The sequence below is a fragment of the Lupinus angustifolius genome, unplaced genomic scaffold (assembly GCF_001865875.1).
Source record: "Lupinus angustifolius cultivar Tanjil unplaced genomic scaffold, LupAngTanjil_v1.0 Scaffold_1_480, whole genome shotgun sequence".
In the NCBI taxonomy this organism is placed as follows: domain Eukaryota; kingdom Viridiplantae; phylum Streptophyta; class Magnoliopsida; order Fabales; family Fabaceae; genus Lupinus; species Lupinus angustifolius.
The window spans coordinates 58,207-72,943 of record NW_017715804.1 but is presented as its reverse complement, the minus strand read 5'-3'; the positions used below and the strand labels follow the sequence as shown (position 1 = coordinate 72,943).

The window sequence follows — 14,737 nt, the reverse complement described above, 5'->3', positions numbered from 1 at the left end:
TTAAAGAAAGTAATCCGAGAAGGATGTATGATTTAGGGCGATGCCCAGAAAAGGATACGTGATACCACGGAGCGAGATCGTCTGACCGTAAGTGGCTTGGTCTGGGACCGTCCAGGGTGATTCAGCGATGGTCGTAGTGGTAGGGACGTTACCCTTTTGGTTATGATGTGATTTAGGGCGCTGCCCAGAAAGGAACCCAGGATACCACGTAGCGAGATCGGCTGACCGTAAGAGGCTTGGTCTGGGACCGTCCAGGGTATTCAGTGATGGTCTTAGTGGTGGGATGTATTTCCTTTATATTACGTGTTAACGTAAGATCGGGACCCACAAGAAGCATTCCTGAGGGAGATGAACTTAAGGTAGGCCGAGCATGTAAATAATGATTAAAAGATTTAATCATCTAACTGCGGTTAGTGTTCATATGCATATGGTTAATAATGGAGTAGTGGAGAGGAAATTGACGGGATGACTTAGAGCACCGTGATGTTGAGAGGGACGGCGTTGTTGAGAGGGACAGCGTTGTTGGACGGTGATTCATCAACAATGCCTTGAGGGAGAGTCTAGGTGAGGTGAACCCCTTGTATTCCTGGGAGAGGATATCCTGTTGGATCGGACAATTCTAACAGGCCAAACTAGACGATCTCTGACAACCCCTCTTTGCAATCTGGATCAATGAGAGGGGTGCCCAGAAAGCGTTTGTTACGACACCGCCTCTTATGGACTGTTCCTATGGAACTTATTGATCAATTGGCTTATGAAATGCTTTTTGGTGTGTACAAAGTGGCTTGGTATGGGACTTGTACTCTTGATTTATTTCTGACTAGGTTATTGGAAGGATATTGGGGTAAGGTGGATGATCATGACATAGCGACATAGCATGCATATATTGCACTTGTGGAAGTGGATTCCCACAGCGACTCGAGAGGTCGCGTAGCCGAAAATCGGGGCGCGACAGTGGTTATGATATTTGTTTATGAAATGTATGTTGATACATTATTGTTTATGTTGATAAACGGTGGGTTATGATGCTGGTTATAGATAATATATGTGTATGTTATTATTTGGGGTTATGATCTCCACTTATGTGTTATTTAATTATAGTCATGCTATCTTGTCGATGAATTATATATTGATAAATGGTGAATTATGATATTGTTTGGGAATAAGTGTTGTTTACATTACATAGGTTGATTAGATAATTGTTTATGAGAACAATTGATGAGTTTGGTTATATTACTCATGTGGATTGGATAATTGTTTACGAGAACAACTGATGAGTTATAATGTGATATATTATATATATATGAACTGCTTTTCATATTTGAGTGTAATATTCTGAGTAAGTCCACGCCGTCAATGAATTATATTCATTAGATGTCTTACTCTCTCTATTTCTCTTCTTTTCTATTGCTTGCTTTTCGGACGTGTGCTCGTCAGATAGACAACTTTGCTCGGATTTGGAGCTACCCGTCCGTGATGTTCCCGGAGGGGGCATGAGGAATTGAGGAGAGGAAGTACCCTAGTTTTGGAGTTATCCACTAGGAATTGCTTATCATTTTGTGACTTTTCAAACACTAACGGCTTCAGTTTGTTCATGTCTTTGTTTAGTGTCTTTTGAAGATGATTAATATTTTCGCCCTTTCTTGTTGGATATGTATATTAAGTACTTATGATCTTTTATATCTATGAAGATATATATTCAGGAAATGTTGAATCATTTCAGTTACCGTTAGGTAACCGATTTTGATTTCCGCGTTATATGTTACTTAAAGTGATGTCCCAGAAAAGAAAGGTTTTTAAAATGAAACAATTTTATATCACCAATTTCAAAAAAAATACTCACTTTTCCGCGTAATAAATAAAAAGTATTTTTCGGGGCGTTACACTGTTAGAAGAGTATAATTTTATTAGGAAGTTTTAATTTTCTTAAAATTCATGACTATCTTTAGATGGAGAAATTTTCTTTAAATGCTTGTGAGTTTGTGATTGGTCAAACGTGAATTATTTCCTTACAAATTATACCTATATATATCTAAATAAGAAAATGGATTGTATAATTACAATATAAATTTTTACACTACAAACATAATAGTCATCATATTTACAATCATTAAACTTACAATATTTCTATTGATTCTAGTTTCTAGTTAAGTTCATTTAGTCCTCTTATTATCTCACCAGAAATAAGTATCCAAGATGTTCAAAGTTGGAACCTCCAAAATTACAAAATCAGACAATTTATAGTGTCCCCATTCGAGTTATTAGAAATTTAGAATGACTTCTTATTTGGTCCTTTGGAAAACTCATCACCTAATGGTTTAGCTCAAAAAGTGGTATATAAAGTAATACAATGAGTGAAAAACCACATGTACTATAACACATTTGCTATTCTATTATTTTGTGTTACTCCATGTGTCACGAATTATAATTAATTAAAAAAATATTTAATAATTACGATTTTCTAGGCCAATTACAATTTTCTAGATAAAGGATGAGTGAGTATGGTCTAGGCCAATTACACAATTTTCTCAAACCAAGATGAATTTTAATATATGCAGATGCATTCTTAATCAATTTAGTCCCTCTTAAATGAATGTGATTAATTTTTTTTAAGGGTGATAAATGAATATTATTAATTTAGTCTCTACCCTTTAAATTTTCCATATTTTAATCTCTCCCTACTTGAAAACTAACAAACAACAAAGTTTGTAGCTAGACTTATTTTTCTATTAGTGTTCCTTATAAGGACCACATTACAATTCTTTTTTGTGATGTAATGTCACCACAACACCCTTATAAATAAAAACTAACAAAATTAATTTATAACTCCACAGACTCATAAGTTTATATAATTATTGTTTATAGTTACTGCCATTTTTCAAAACAAATCATTTATTTTTTTTTTGATATTTTATCACGTTTATGTACTGTTTTTTTTAATGAATTAGTTATAGATTCTCCTATCAATTAATTATTATTCTAGAATCAAGGGATTTGGTGTTAGTTTATGTTATGTTGAAACTGTCCTTCCTTTATTTGTTTTATTTTTCAAAACTAAAAAATGGAAGAAAAATCCTAGGAATACTACATGAACACATACTAAAAATATCATTGTACAAATATTTATAAATAAAGAATTGATTCAGTGATGTAAAACCATACTAAATCTCCGCATATCATACTAAGTTAAAGATCAATAATGAAACGACTTCTGAAAAGTTAAGATAATATGTATGTGCAGCTAATACAAAAAATATACAAGTATTTAACTTTATAATAAATATATATCATATTAATAAACACTTTTAACTAATTAAATCGTATTTGGAGAAATAATAAAATTAAATAACTAAAACCTTAGAAAATTTTAAAAATGTTACAGCTGGCAATAGTTTAGCCAACACATGTGTTGAGTTGGCCCATATAGATTCGAGCTTAACTAAATCTGACCAAAAAAACATTTGGGTTTGGTCGAAAAAGTAGTTATTAGGATAGGACCTTATAATAAGGATGGAAGGAGGGCCCAAATAAATAAAGACATATATATATATATATGTAGATATATTTTTAAAAAATGTTTTTTTTCTAAAACACAAGTATGTAATTACTTGTACAAAGTATACATAAGTGATAGAAAAAAATATATACAAATGTGTATATAAAAGTAATAAATATATTTGGAAATATATTTTTATATTAAGAGGAGGAATCCGTTTAAACCCTTATGGTTCGTTAAATTTAAAAAAATGAATAGTTGAGATTGAATATAAATATATTTATATATTAAAATAATTATTATCTGAATAATAACATATACATATTTTAAATTTGTTATTATAGTTTAATCATTAAAATTCATTGTAAAATAACAATAATAAAAATTATATGTGATGTTAAATTAATAAAAATATAAAATATTTATTATAAATAAAAAATATTAAGGTATTTATGAGTATAATGATACTCATGTCATTCATAAAATATTATTATAGTACCCATTCTAAGTATTTTTGTTATCTCTAACCACAATAATCATATTGCAGTCTTTTAGAATAAAAATATAAATATACATTTTAAAAACTAAATTTGACATTTACTGTATATTAAAGGATTATTTTTCATTTTTTGTTTGCTTTTACTACACTTATTAACACTTTTATAAGGGTCATCATCTCTTATATCTTAAAGATTGTAAGATTTTATTAAATCAATATTTTAATGAATAATATTCGATTCTTCAAAGTTATACTCAAATTAATATAATATGATATTAAAAACATAGATTTTAAATATCATTCTTAAAGAAAAGAAATGCATTATAACAATGTTGTTTATATCACTTTATAAGGAATGAAAATAATATTGATATATAGTGATAAATATGTTATTCATATTTTGAAAATGATAGATTAATGATTTAAACCTAATACTTATTTGTATCCTAGTTAGCCATTGAACCATTACTCATTTATATGTTATAAATACTATTATTTAATCTTATATATTTATTATAATAATTATGATATATATATTAATCAATATACAGTTTAATTATTGAACTACCACATGTTAATGTAATTAGTACTCTGACCGAATAAACAATATGATATTAATAATACTAATACATTAAAGTCTGAAAATGAAGCAAAAGTGCTAACGTGCGCGGTGAGCGAAGCATAGTGTTTCAACTCTAACAACCATTTACCTGGCAATATCGCATGGCAACACCTTCTTGATTTTCTTGAACACATATATATAACTTACTTCGATTCTTCTCCAAATCCCTAATCTCAACTCTTTCACTTTCTCCAATATCCATTCTCAATTAGGTTTTTTATTCAATCAATTTGGGGATTAATGGAATCGAGTCGAAGAGCAGTGGAATCATTTTGGAGGATGAGGTTGATTGATTCAGCTACCTCAGATGAAGATAAAGTAACCCCAGTTTACAAATTGGAAGAAATCTGCGAGCTTTTGCGTTCTTCGCATGTTAGTATTGTGAAGGAGTTTTCTGAGTTTATCTTGAAACGTTTGGAACATAAAAGCCCAATTGTGAAACAGAAGGTACCCAATTGATGAAATTGGATCTGGGTGTTTCAAAGTTTGATTTTTTATTGATGGGGTGTTTTGAAATAGATGAATGCATAGAACATGAACTAGTTGGTGGGTTTTGAAATTTGGGGTTTGATATTGCTTTGTTTTTTCAGAGCTAAGGAAATAGTTGGTTAGGGAATTTGTGAGACTTGGTTGTTGATTGAGTAATGTGATTGTGAAAATGCATACTTTTTTTCTTCACTTTTTGCTGATTTTACTTTATTTACTGCAATCTATTGGTGCATAATTTGCGAGGTGAGAGTTATATATTTTTGTTTTTTGGGATACTGGAATGGAATTATCCCCTAATAACCCTTCCATATGATACAATTGTTTTTTGATTTAATTATGCACAATGGTACAATTGTTTGCCGTGTGAGTTGTGACATAGAGGTCATTAGTTTAATTCCTGGAAACAACCTCTTCACTTGCCAGGGTAATGCTGCGTACATATCCTCCCTGGACCCTACCAAGTAGGAACCGCACTGGGCCGCCCTCTTTTTAGCACTCCTTTTGATTCAAAAATTATACCAACCTCCCTTGAGGTTTATGTTATCATTACACTTACCTCTCTGAAAGGTTATGATTCATATCTTTGACCTCCCCTATGGGGAGGTGAATGCTGCTTTTGAAACAGAGTGATGCTGGGTGTCAGTCAATGTAATTTCCCATAAATTTATTTATTTTTTGTCTCAGAGTTTGCACAATCCATTATAGTGGATGTCTCTATTGTTCTAACCACACTTCGTTTGTTATTATATTGTAGAAATTTGGAGGTGGGGATGTTAAAGAAACGGATAATCATGGTCTCAGCGTAGACACGTATGACAGATGTGTTCTTTTTTATTAATTTATTTTAATTTTTGCAGGCTTTAAGATTGATAAAATATGCGGTTGGAAAGTCCGGTGTAGAGTTCAGAAGGGAAATGCAGAGACATTCAGTGGCAGTTCGTCAGTTGTTACACTACAAGGGACAGTTGGATCCTCTGAAGGGTGATGCACTAAATAAGGCTGTACGAAACTCAGCTCAAGATGTTATCTCTGCCATGTTTTCAGAAGAAAATACGCCAGCACCTGCCGAAGATGTAAACAGGCGGATACAAGGGTTTGGAAATACAAACTTCGAAGCACCATCAGGAGACAAGAAATCTTTCATTAGTGAGGTTGTTGGTATTGGCAGTGCATCAATTAAGCAAGGACTTAATAGCTTAACACAGGGACATTCGTTGATGAAGAATAATTCTGGAAATTACAGGGGTCCAGACCTACAAAGCTCATTCACCATAGAAACAGAAGATGGTGGCAAATATGAACCAGTTGCATATCGTAATGAAACTCAGAGTAGTTTTGGACTTCCAAAGAATCAGTCTAGTGGTCCTTGGAATCAGGATTCAAGAGTAACTACGATAGAAATATCAAACGGGGACTCCAGTGCAAGTTATTCAGGGGGTAAGACAAGAGAGGATAGGTTGCTGGAGACAATTGTAACTTCGGGAGGCGTACGCCTACAACCCACTCGAGATGCCATTCAAGTTTTCCTAAGAGAGGCTGCAAAGTTGGACACCCAGGCTTTATGTCATGCTCTTGAATTAAAGCTCCAAGCTCCAATGTGGCAGGCATGTCTGTTATGTTGATGTTCTTTTTTTGCAAAAATATGAATTCGCAGTTTCACACATGGAATCAGTTACACGGACATGCACTTGTTTATTCAAAGGAGTTGCTCAAAACTTCAGATTAACTTTCTTTTCGAAGTATTTTGTGATAAAAATATTGTGGGAGTTTACATACTCCTTTCCGTTTGGCTGCAGTAATTTTGCATGGGTTTATTTTATACATTTTATTTAAGCATATACATCATTTTTATAGTATTATTAGACCTTGCATGCATCAATGCACATACAAGTGAAGGCCATGAGTAATGATTTGTTAGGTATCATTTTTGTTGTGTTTTTTGTTTGTTTCTGCATGTATTATAATGCAACTTCATATAATAACTGCATTTTTAACTATATTTTCAGGTTCGCATGAAAGCTGTTTGTGTCCTTGAGTCCATCCTTAGAAAGAAGGATGATGATAATTTTTCATATGTGGCATCTTACTTCACTGAAAATAAAAATGACGTGCTGAGATGTTCCGAGTCTCCCCAAGCCTCTTTGCGTGAAAAGGCTATCAAGGTACCTTATTATCAATCTGAATGAATAATTACTACATGAAAATTTATCTCCTTGTTGATTCTGACATTTTACGAACTTGGAGTGATTCTCACATTTACGAACTTGGAGTGATTCTCACATTTTTCTACATTCAGTCTCCCCAAGCCTCCCTGCAGTGATGAAAAAAGTGGCTAACTAGGAAGAGGAAAATTTGGTCTAGAGTCCACAAGTTGGCAATATATATCACTACTTTGTACTACACTACAGATTTATGTACTATGGTTGAAGAAAATGATGATCATCAATCTTGTAATATTAGTAATCTAAAAATTTAATTGTTGACAAACAAAACTTGACTGTGAATGCGATTACAGGACCAAAAGAAAAGGATGGTTAGCTTGGATAGTGCCGTCAGAGGATTGTGAGTTGGTTATATAGGTAGATATGGTAACATGACTTTAGTGAAGGGAAATAAGGTTTGAAAATTTTGGTCCTTGTTTGGCATTGGATATTGGAGAAGAATGTCTTTAAAGGATGGCCCAATGAACGAGGGCCTCATCTAGATAGGGTCTATAGATGTATGCAACCTTAACCTCGTTAGTGAAGAGTCTATGAACCCATGACCTCTAGGTCATAAGGCAAGCAACATTACCGTTGTGCCAAGACTCATCCTCTGAATGGAGAAGAATGTCTTTACAGGTTATAAATGGATTTGCCATATGAAAATTTTGGAGACCAGGTAGGTGAAAGGCTACGTATTAAAGTGGAATCTAATTTGAGAAATAACCTTCATAATTTGTAGCAAACCATAAACTGAAAACAAAGAACATCACCTAGTTTTTATTCAGCCACCCAGAAATGACCTCCAACCGAGTCTCCAAAAAAGAGTTAAGTATCATACCACCTAAGGTGGATGGTACCGCGCTGATATTATAATGAAACTTTTGGGTTTGGAGAGAAGAAAGAATGAGGTTGAGTAGTGACAATGGATAACTGAATATGATATTATTGATGAAAGAATGTGTTACACAAATACAATAACCTATTGCAGTTACTTAACCACTATTTCGGTTACGTACTTGTATGACTACTTACAGTACAAGCCCATGCCGAATAATACTAATAAAAAACCCTATTGCATTGATTATACTCTAACACTTGGTAATTATCAGTTTATAAGTTTAAGAGCAGCCCTTGTAATTTAATTTGGCACTTGGCTCCATGATGGACAGGTTCTTAGTCTTCTAGGTGGAGTCCAGCCAAACAACTCTACTGCTAATTCGGAGAAAGCTGTGAAGGTAGAGAGTACTAATGTTGCTGAGTTGCCTGACTTGATCGACACTGGTGATTCAAATGACTATCATAGTACTATAAAGAGTACAGATGATCAAAACTTGGCCAATTTGACATCATATACACCTCTTGTTGACGATTTGTTTGGAGATTTTAGCGGCTCTATTGGAGCTAGTCATGAACTGAAAAATGACGACGACCCCTTTGCCGATGTATCATTCGTTACGAGTGAGAAAAAAGAACAGGTAGATGATCTCTTTTCAGGGATGACGGTTGGTGATGATAAACAGGTTGATCATGGGAGTCACGGACAGGGGAATAAAAGTGATCCTCAACTTTTTGATATTTTTGCTTCCAATTCTGAGCAAGGAAATCATGAAGAGTTTGTTAGTGATTTAATGACTGGGTTGTCAATGGATGAAAATGCCTCAAGTATGAAGCAGAAAGCAACATCTCCTTCCGTGCAATCTGAATCTTTATTTTCGGGTTTAAATAATCATGTCCCGGACAATACTTTAGGTGGCATGTTGGGCTCTCAGGCAGTTGGGTTCAACGTAAATCCCATCTTTCCTACTGGCCATCTGCCTTATAATGGTGTAATGTTGAACCACCCATATTCCTCTCAGCCTCTTAATTATGGTGCAATGGGTCTCTTGGCTCAGCAGCAATTTCTGGCAACAATGGCTAATTTCCAACACCTTAGTAACTCCAACGTGCGAGATGATGGTGTTGCTCAAAGTGCTGGAACAGGTGGAAAAACCGCTCTGCCAGACATATTTCAACCAAAATTTTCAACTCCAACTCCTAGCTCAATGGCCAACAGTTCAAAGAAAGAAGATACGAAAGCTTTTGATTTTATCTCGGTAAGTCACATACATTCGGTTGGTTTCATTTTTGTTAGTGGTCTGGTTTGAATTTACTGCATTGTCGTATATAATCCATTGGATGAAATTAAATCATATAAGATGTGATTCATTTTCATAAGCAGTCCACTTGGTTTTACAGTCCATTAATGAACGAAATACTCAATACCAGAAATTAGTAATTGAACATCTAGAAACAAGAAATCCATAATTGAATATCTTGAAACCAAAAGCCACATGAATAGTTTATGTTGCTAAACCGAATTACTCTTTGGCCACTTGTTCTCAGTAACAGGTTGTGATGAGTGTGGCTTACTGGCTTTTGCTTTACTGTGCAGATTACTCATTAGAATGCTTTGTCTGGCTTTTGGTTGATTTTACTTAATCACTTGTTCCATGCTTGTAGGATCATCTTTCTTCTGCTCGTGATCCGAGGAGAGTGATTTGAAATTTCAACATTGTGCTTTTGTGAAGGATATTTATTTACAGTTTTTAGTGTTGGACTAATAGATTAAACAGTTTATAGTTTGATTTGCTATGAGGAAAAAGTTCATTTTCTCTTACCATGATGGAGCATTCTAGATGCTATTCTATATGTCCATATAAACAATAAAAATAATAAAATGAGAACATTTTAGACATGGAAGAAGAAGTTTCTCTATATTTTTGATAGAATTGAGAATGAGAATGTTGTGCAGTGTAGTTAATAGTTGAGATTTTGAAACTGTAATTCAGGCATAAGTACCATTCCTCTCATTTGACATTTGTTGTGTGCCTCTGTCTCCAGTATTATGTCTCATGTGAAAACCTTGCTTATCTGATTCAACCTCTAATAAGGTCTTTTGCGACGAGTTGGTTTTTTGGAGGTTGGAGGGTAATGGAAGGAAGGAAGAGATTTGTGAGCCGTGAAATATAGTTATGAGATGACTCTGAAATTTTTTCATTTGAAACCCAACTTGCAAACGGATCCTTAGAGAATATGCATCCCATGATAGTGACTCTTATGATGATTTTATGCATGAGTTCAACCACAGAATTCTGTATAAAATTGAGTTTTTAGTGCAAGTGAGACCATTTGGCACTTAATTATATAACACTTTACCATTGCATGAAGTGTAAGAATTTCTCCACAGCCTTGGATATTGACTTCAAAAGTAGGGGTATTTGTTAAAGTGGTCAAGCACTACAATAAATTTAGTAAGGAAAAAAAAAAACATGCATGTACTACACTACATTGTTGTTACATACACTATACTATTGTCAGTGCATAAATATTACACTCAAAAAAATATTATATATAATTTGCTAATGAAATATCATTCTTCCCAAATGACCTTATTCCCTTATTACCCATCCTACTCCACTCCCCACTCTTTCATTGTCATTCTGATAAGTGAAGGGTTGAGAACACTAATTGATGTGAATTTCTTAAATGAGTGACACGTTTATATTGTCAGTGTATAGATATTCTCATCTGTAATCTTTGTACTAGTTTGTATTTTTTATGATTAAGTTGGTAAATACAAAAGTTGTAAAGAACAAATTGAGTATTAACTAGTAATTGTTATAGTTAAGTACTTAGAAAAAAATATCAATAAAATAAACAATTCTCTTATTTATGTAATATATTTAAATAATTTTGTAACAACATTTAATATTGGATATAATTTTCCTACGTTATAAAATATATGCCATGTTAATATTTATTCACATCTATATATATACAAATTTAATATTATCCAAAATAGTGCATAAAAAATATTTGTGATATTCATTTTTTTATTGTGCACTGAAAATTGATATATAAACAAATTCTAAAGTTGTGTTTTATGTTAATAACTTTCGATTTTTTAATTCTTTAGTGATGTCGTAAATTGTCAACCTCAACCTTTTTCTGATTAGAAATGTTATTATTAACGTTGCCTATTGTACAACATTGTGTGGGAACTTTTGTATCACTACTAGTACTCACTCATTATTTGGTTCCTACATTCTTCTCAAAATTAATGTTATAAGTTATAAATAAAAGGTGAACACATGTTCTGCTTTTTAAAAATGATATTAAATATTTGACCTTCTAATTTTAACCATGTATATATATCAACCTAATAATCAATAAGAAACTAACTCCTTCCTAAACATACCTACTTTCTTCTCAATAAATATTATTGATAGGATCAGATCTTGACATTTATAATTACACTAGTTATCCCTATATAAAAACCATATCATTTTTTTTACTATTGCCTTAACTTACTTCTCACCTTATTTAGGTGACCAATATAAAATTAATCCTAAATAAAATAACTAAATAAAGAAATAAAATACACGAAAAAAATTTGATTTTAAATTATCTATATATTTAATTATTTCATTGAAAAATTGTAAATTAATAACTGAATAAATAATAAATAAATATTGTATGTACTTTTTAACCATTTTATAATTTAGTTAATCTCAAATCTTGTTTTATCAATCATCTCTAATTTAATAGACTACTTATATATCAATAAGCTTTTAGTTCCCCAAGAGTCAAACTGAAAAAAATATCATTTTCACTTGTGCATATAAATAAATAGAAAATAGTTTAATCATTGCTAATATATTCATTATTTACATTTTAATTACTAATCCTTAAATAAAATTAATTGACGTAAATGATATATTGATCATGTAAAAATTATATTAAACTTATAAAATATATACTATAAACCAAAAATATGCTCAATCTAAGTTGGATGAGTTCAATTTTTTTATATTAGAAGTATCCTTCACGCCATACATAAGTAGTTAACCTCTTGTGTAGACTGAGTATGTATTGTCCCTCACAATGATCTAACTTTAATATTTGGTTTTAAACTAAATTTGAAAATCAAACAACAAATCCCATCTAACTTTAATATTTGATTTTATACTAAATTTGAAAATCAAACACTTATATTCTTGGACCAACTTCTTTTTCTGAATAAAAATACACGAGTTTTATAGAAACTAGGGTATATATTTCGTAGAATATAGAAGTATATATATATATATAACCTTATTCTAAAAGCGGATAAACTATTTTTAAAATTTGTATCGTTAAAATCATAATCATTAAACAATAAGTTTGTTGTTGCTCTAATCTCACATTGGATACTGACACGCCTTGCAAGAAATCACTAAATTTTGATATTATTATGAGTATCTAAGAATAAATTTGCATTACCTCATCAAGGTTTTTCACCTAACGGTATCAATTGTGAAATACATAATTGGTAGGTTAAGGGTCGCTTTATAAGACCCTATCCTTTCACTACTACAAAACCCTACCCTTATGTCCTCTATCTCCTCATTCATTCCTTCCCTTTCTTTTCTCTATTCTTTCCTTCACTCTCTCTAACAAAACAATGACAGAAACATCATCTTCTGAAACAACCACTGCTACAAAACACAACAACAACAACAACAACAACGTTTGCATAAAAACAGAGTCCCCAAAACAGAGCAAACCTAAGAGATCAAGAGACAACAACAAACACCCTTTGTACCATGGTGTCCGGAAGCGCAATTGGGGCAAATGGGTATCCGAAATTCGCGAACCGCGCAAGAAATCGAGAATCTGGCTTGGAACATTTGAGACACCAGAAATGGCAGCAAGAGCACATGATGTTGCATCTTTAAGCATTAAGGGCCAATCAGCTATTCTTAATTTTCCAGAATTAGTTGACATGTTTCCTAGGCCTGTTACTTGCACCCCACGTGATATTCAAGCTGCAGCTACAGAAGCAGCAGCTATGGTTAAATTTGATCCTCAATCTTCACATGGGTCAGAGGAAGAGCTTAGTGAAATTGTTGAGCTTCCAAATATTGGAGAGAAGAGCTTCGACTCGGTCGAATCGGGGACCGAGTTCTTGCTACTTGACACCATGGATAGTTGGATGTATCCGTCAATTGGATTAGAGGAAACCGAACTCTTAACCACTTTTTCCGATCAGTCATTTGCACAACATAGTTTTATCGCGGATAACTCCTTTTCAGAGTCCGAAATTGAGATACACATACCTGTTTGGAGTTTGTGAGTATGGTGCAATTGCAACAACAACTCCGAGTGAGATGTTGTAGCCTTATTATATGATGCGGTCTGCAATTTAAAATCGTGTTCACGACTAAATTGGGTTATGGTGCACCATTTCTGGCACTGCCTGATTCATGTGGATTCTATTAATGATGTTACTTCCGTTATTGTATAAGCTTTAGGAACTGTAATAATTGAAAACAACCTCCTTCTCTCACTTCTCTATTTAGTCTTAGGTAGCTTTATTCTGTGTACTAGAAATACAAAATGTGAATGTGAAATAAATTTTTACCACATTTGGTAATTGTAAATATTTTATTGTGAGGTTGATATTTCTTTTTTCTCCATGATTTTACTCTAGTTGTTCATTTGTTCTACTATTGGCAGTGAGTTTAATGGTAGTAGGAAAAGATTGATGGTTGTTTTTTTTTTGTCTTACTTGGTAGGTTCACACAAGTTATTTGTGTTGATTCTAAGTGTATATAAAGACTACGGTTCAATGTACCCAAATAAAAGACTAAGGTTCTCATATATTTTTCAAAAACTTCAAACTATCACACTCAAATTAGTAAAATATACTTAATTTATTTAATTTTATATAGAGTGAGATATGTAAGGATAATTAGGAATTAGAATCCTCTTTGATAATGAACATAGAAGTTGTTGCTTTTATTTTTATTTTTATTTTTATTTTTATTTTTATTTTTAAGGGTAAAAATATAATCACTTTTTTATTTATGTATATTCCTTTTCATTACCGAAGAGTCTAATCCAATACTTAGATATATGAAATAATGGAGAAATGAATTCATTGATGCTCACATTCTGGTCTCATTGGCAATATGGTTTTGGAGAAAGACTTATATAAATACATGTCTACCATGTTAGGTTTGGGTTGGTGGTATAAGATGAAATTCTTAATTGAAAAAAATGATAATATGGAATGGAATCCATCCAAAGTCCCATATTGTATTCCTATCATCATTGTGGCTGAGCAAATTGCAAGTTGCAACTTACCTAGGGAATGAGTTTAATCTAGTTAATGTTTTAGACTTGTTAGGCACATCCACTATTTATGACCTAATGTTTTTTTTTTGTAGTATGAAGTTTATTTCCTCGTCCTTTTTGAGTAAGAAACTAATTATTTTTGGATTGGGTGGTTGTCCCTTCCAACAAGTGTCGCTCACAGAAATCAAACATATGTTTGATCTTTTGGTCATCCTATGGATCTAGCGGGTCCTTAAACCAATAGACCAATATATTGTTGGTAATTTAGT

General features: G+C 32.5%; 2 protein-coding genes across 3 annotated transcripts; both read left to right on the top strand.

Moving 5' to 3' along the window:
* The first annotated feature begins 4,675 nt into the window (after positions 1–4,675).
* On the top strand, positions 4,676–10,049 carry LOC109336943 (VHS domain-containing protein At3g16270-like). Of its 2 annotated transcripts, XM_019573788.1 has the most exons (6): positions 4,677–4,780; positions 4,814–5,064; positions 5,964–6,710; positions 7,113–7,268; positions 8,480–9,403; positions 9,810–10,049. In XM_019573788.1, the coding sequence occupies exons 2-6, from the start codon at positions 4,858–4,860 to the stop codon at positions 9,849–9,851; spliced, it is 2,076 nt and encodes a 691-aa protein (XP_019429333.1). In that variant the 5' UTR covers positions 4,677–4,780; positions 4,814–4,857; the 3' UTR covers positions 9,852–10,049. The 2 variants fall into 2 exon arrangements, with proteins under 2 accessions (XP_019429332.1, XP_019429333.1); XM_019573787.1 differs by having other exon boundaries at positions 4,676–5,064.
* Positions 10,050–12,652: 2,603 nt separating this feature from the next.
* LOC109336940 (dehydration-responsive element-binding protein 3-like) lies at positions 12,653–13,771 on the top strand. The gene has a single exon (XM_019573781.1). It carries the CDS (start codon positions 12,793–12,795, stop codon positions 13,462–13,464), a length of 672 nt encoding a protein of 223 aa, XP_019429326.1. The 5' UTR covers positions 12,653–12,792; the 3' UTR covers positions 13,465–13,771.
* Positions 13,772–14,737: the final 966 nt, after the last annotated feature.

Coding starts and splice junctions, on each gene's coding strand:
- LOC109336943 (XM_019573787.1), top strand. CDS start 4,858: ATGGAATCGAGTCGAAGAGCAGTGGAATCATTTTGGAGGATGAGGTTG. Junction 5,065..5,963: donor GCCCAATTGTGAAACAGAAG/GTACCCAATTGA, acceptor TAATTTTTGCAG/GCTTTAAGATTGATAAAATA. Junction 6,711..7,112: donor TCCAAGCTCCAATGTGGCAG/GCATGTCTGTTA, acceptor CTATATTTTCAG/GTTCGCATGAAAGCTGTTTG.
- LOC109336940 (XM_019573781.1), top strand. CDS start 12,793: ATGACAGAAACATCATCTTCTGAAACAACCACTGCTACAAAACACAAC.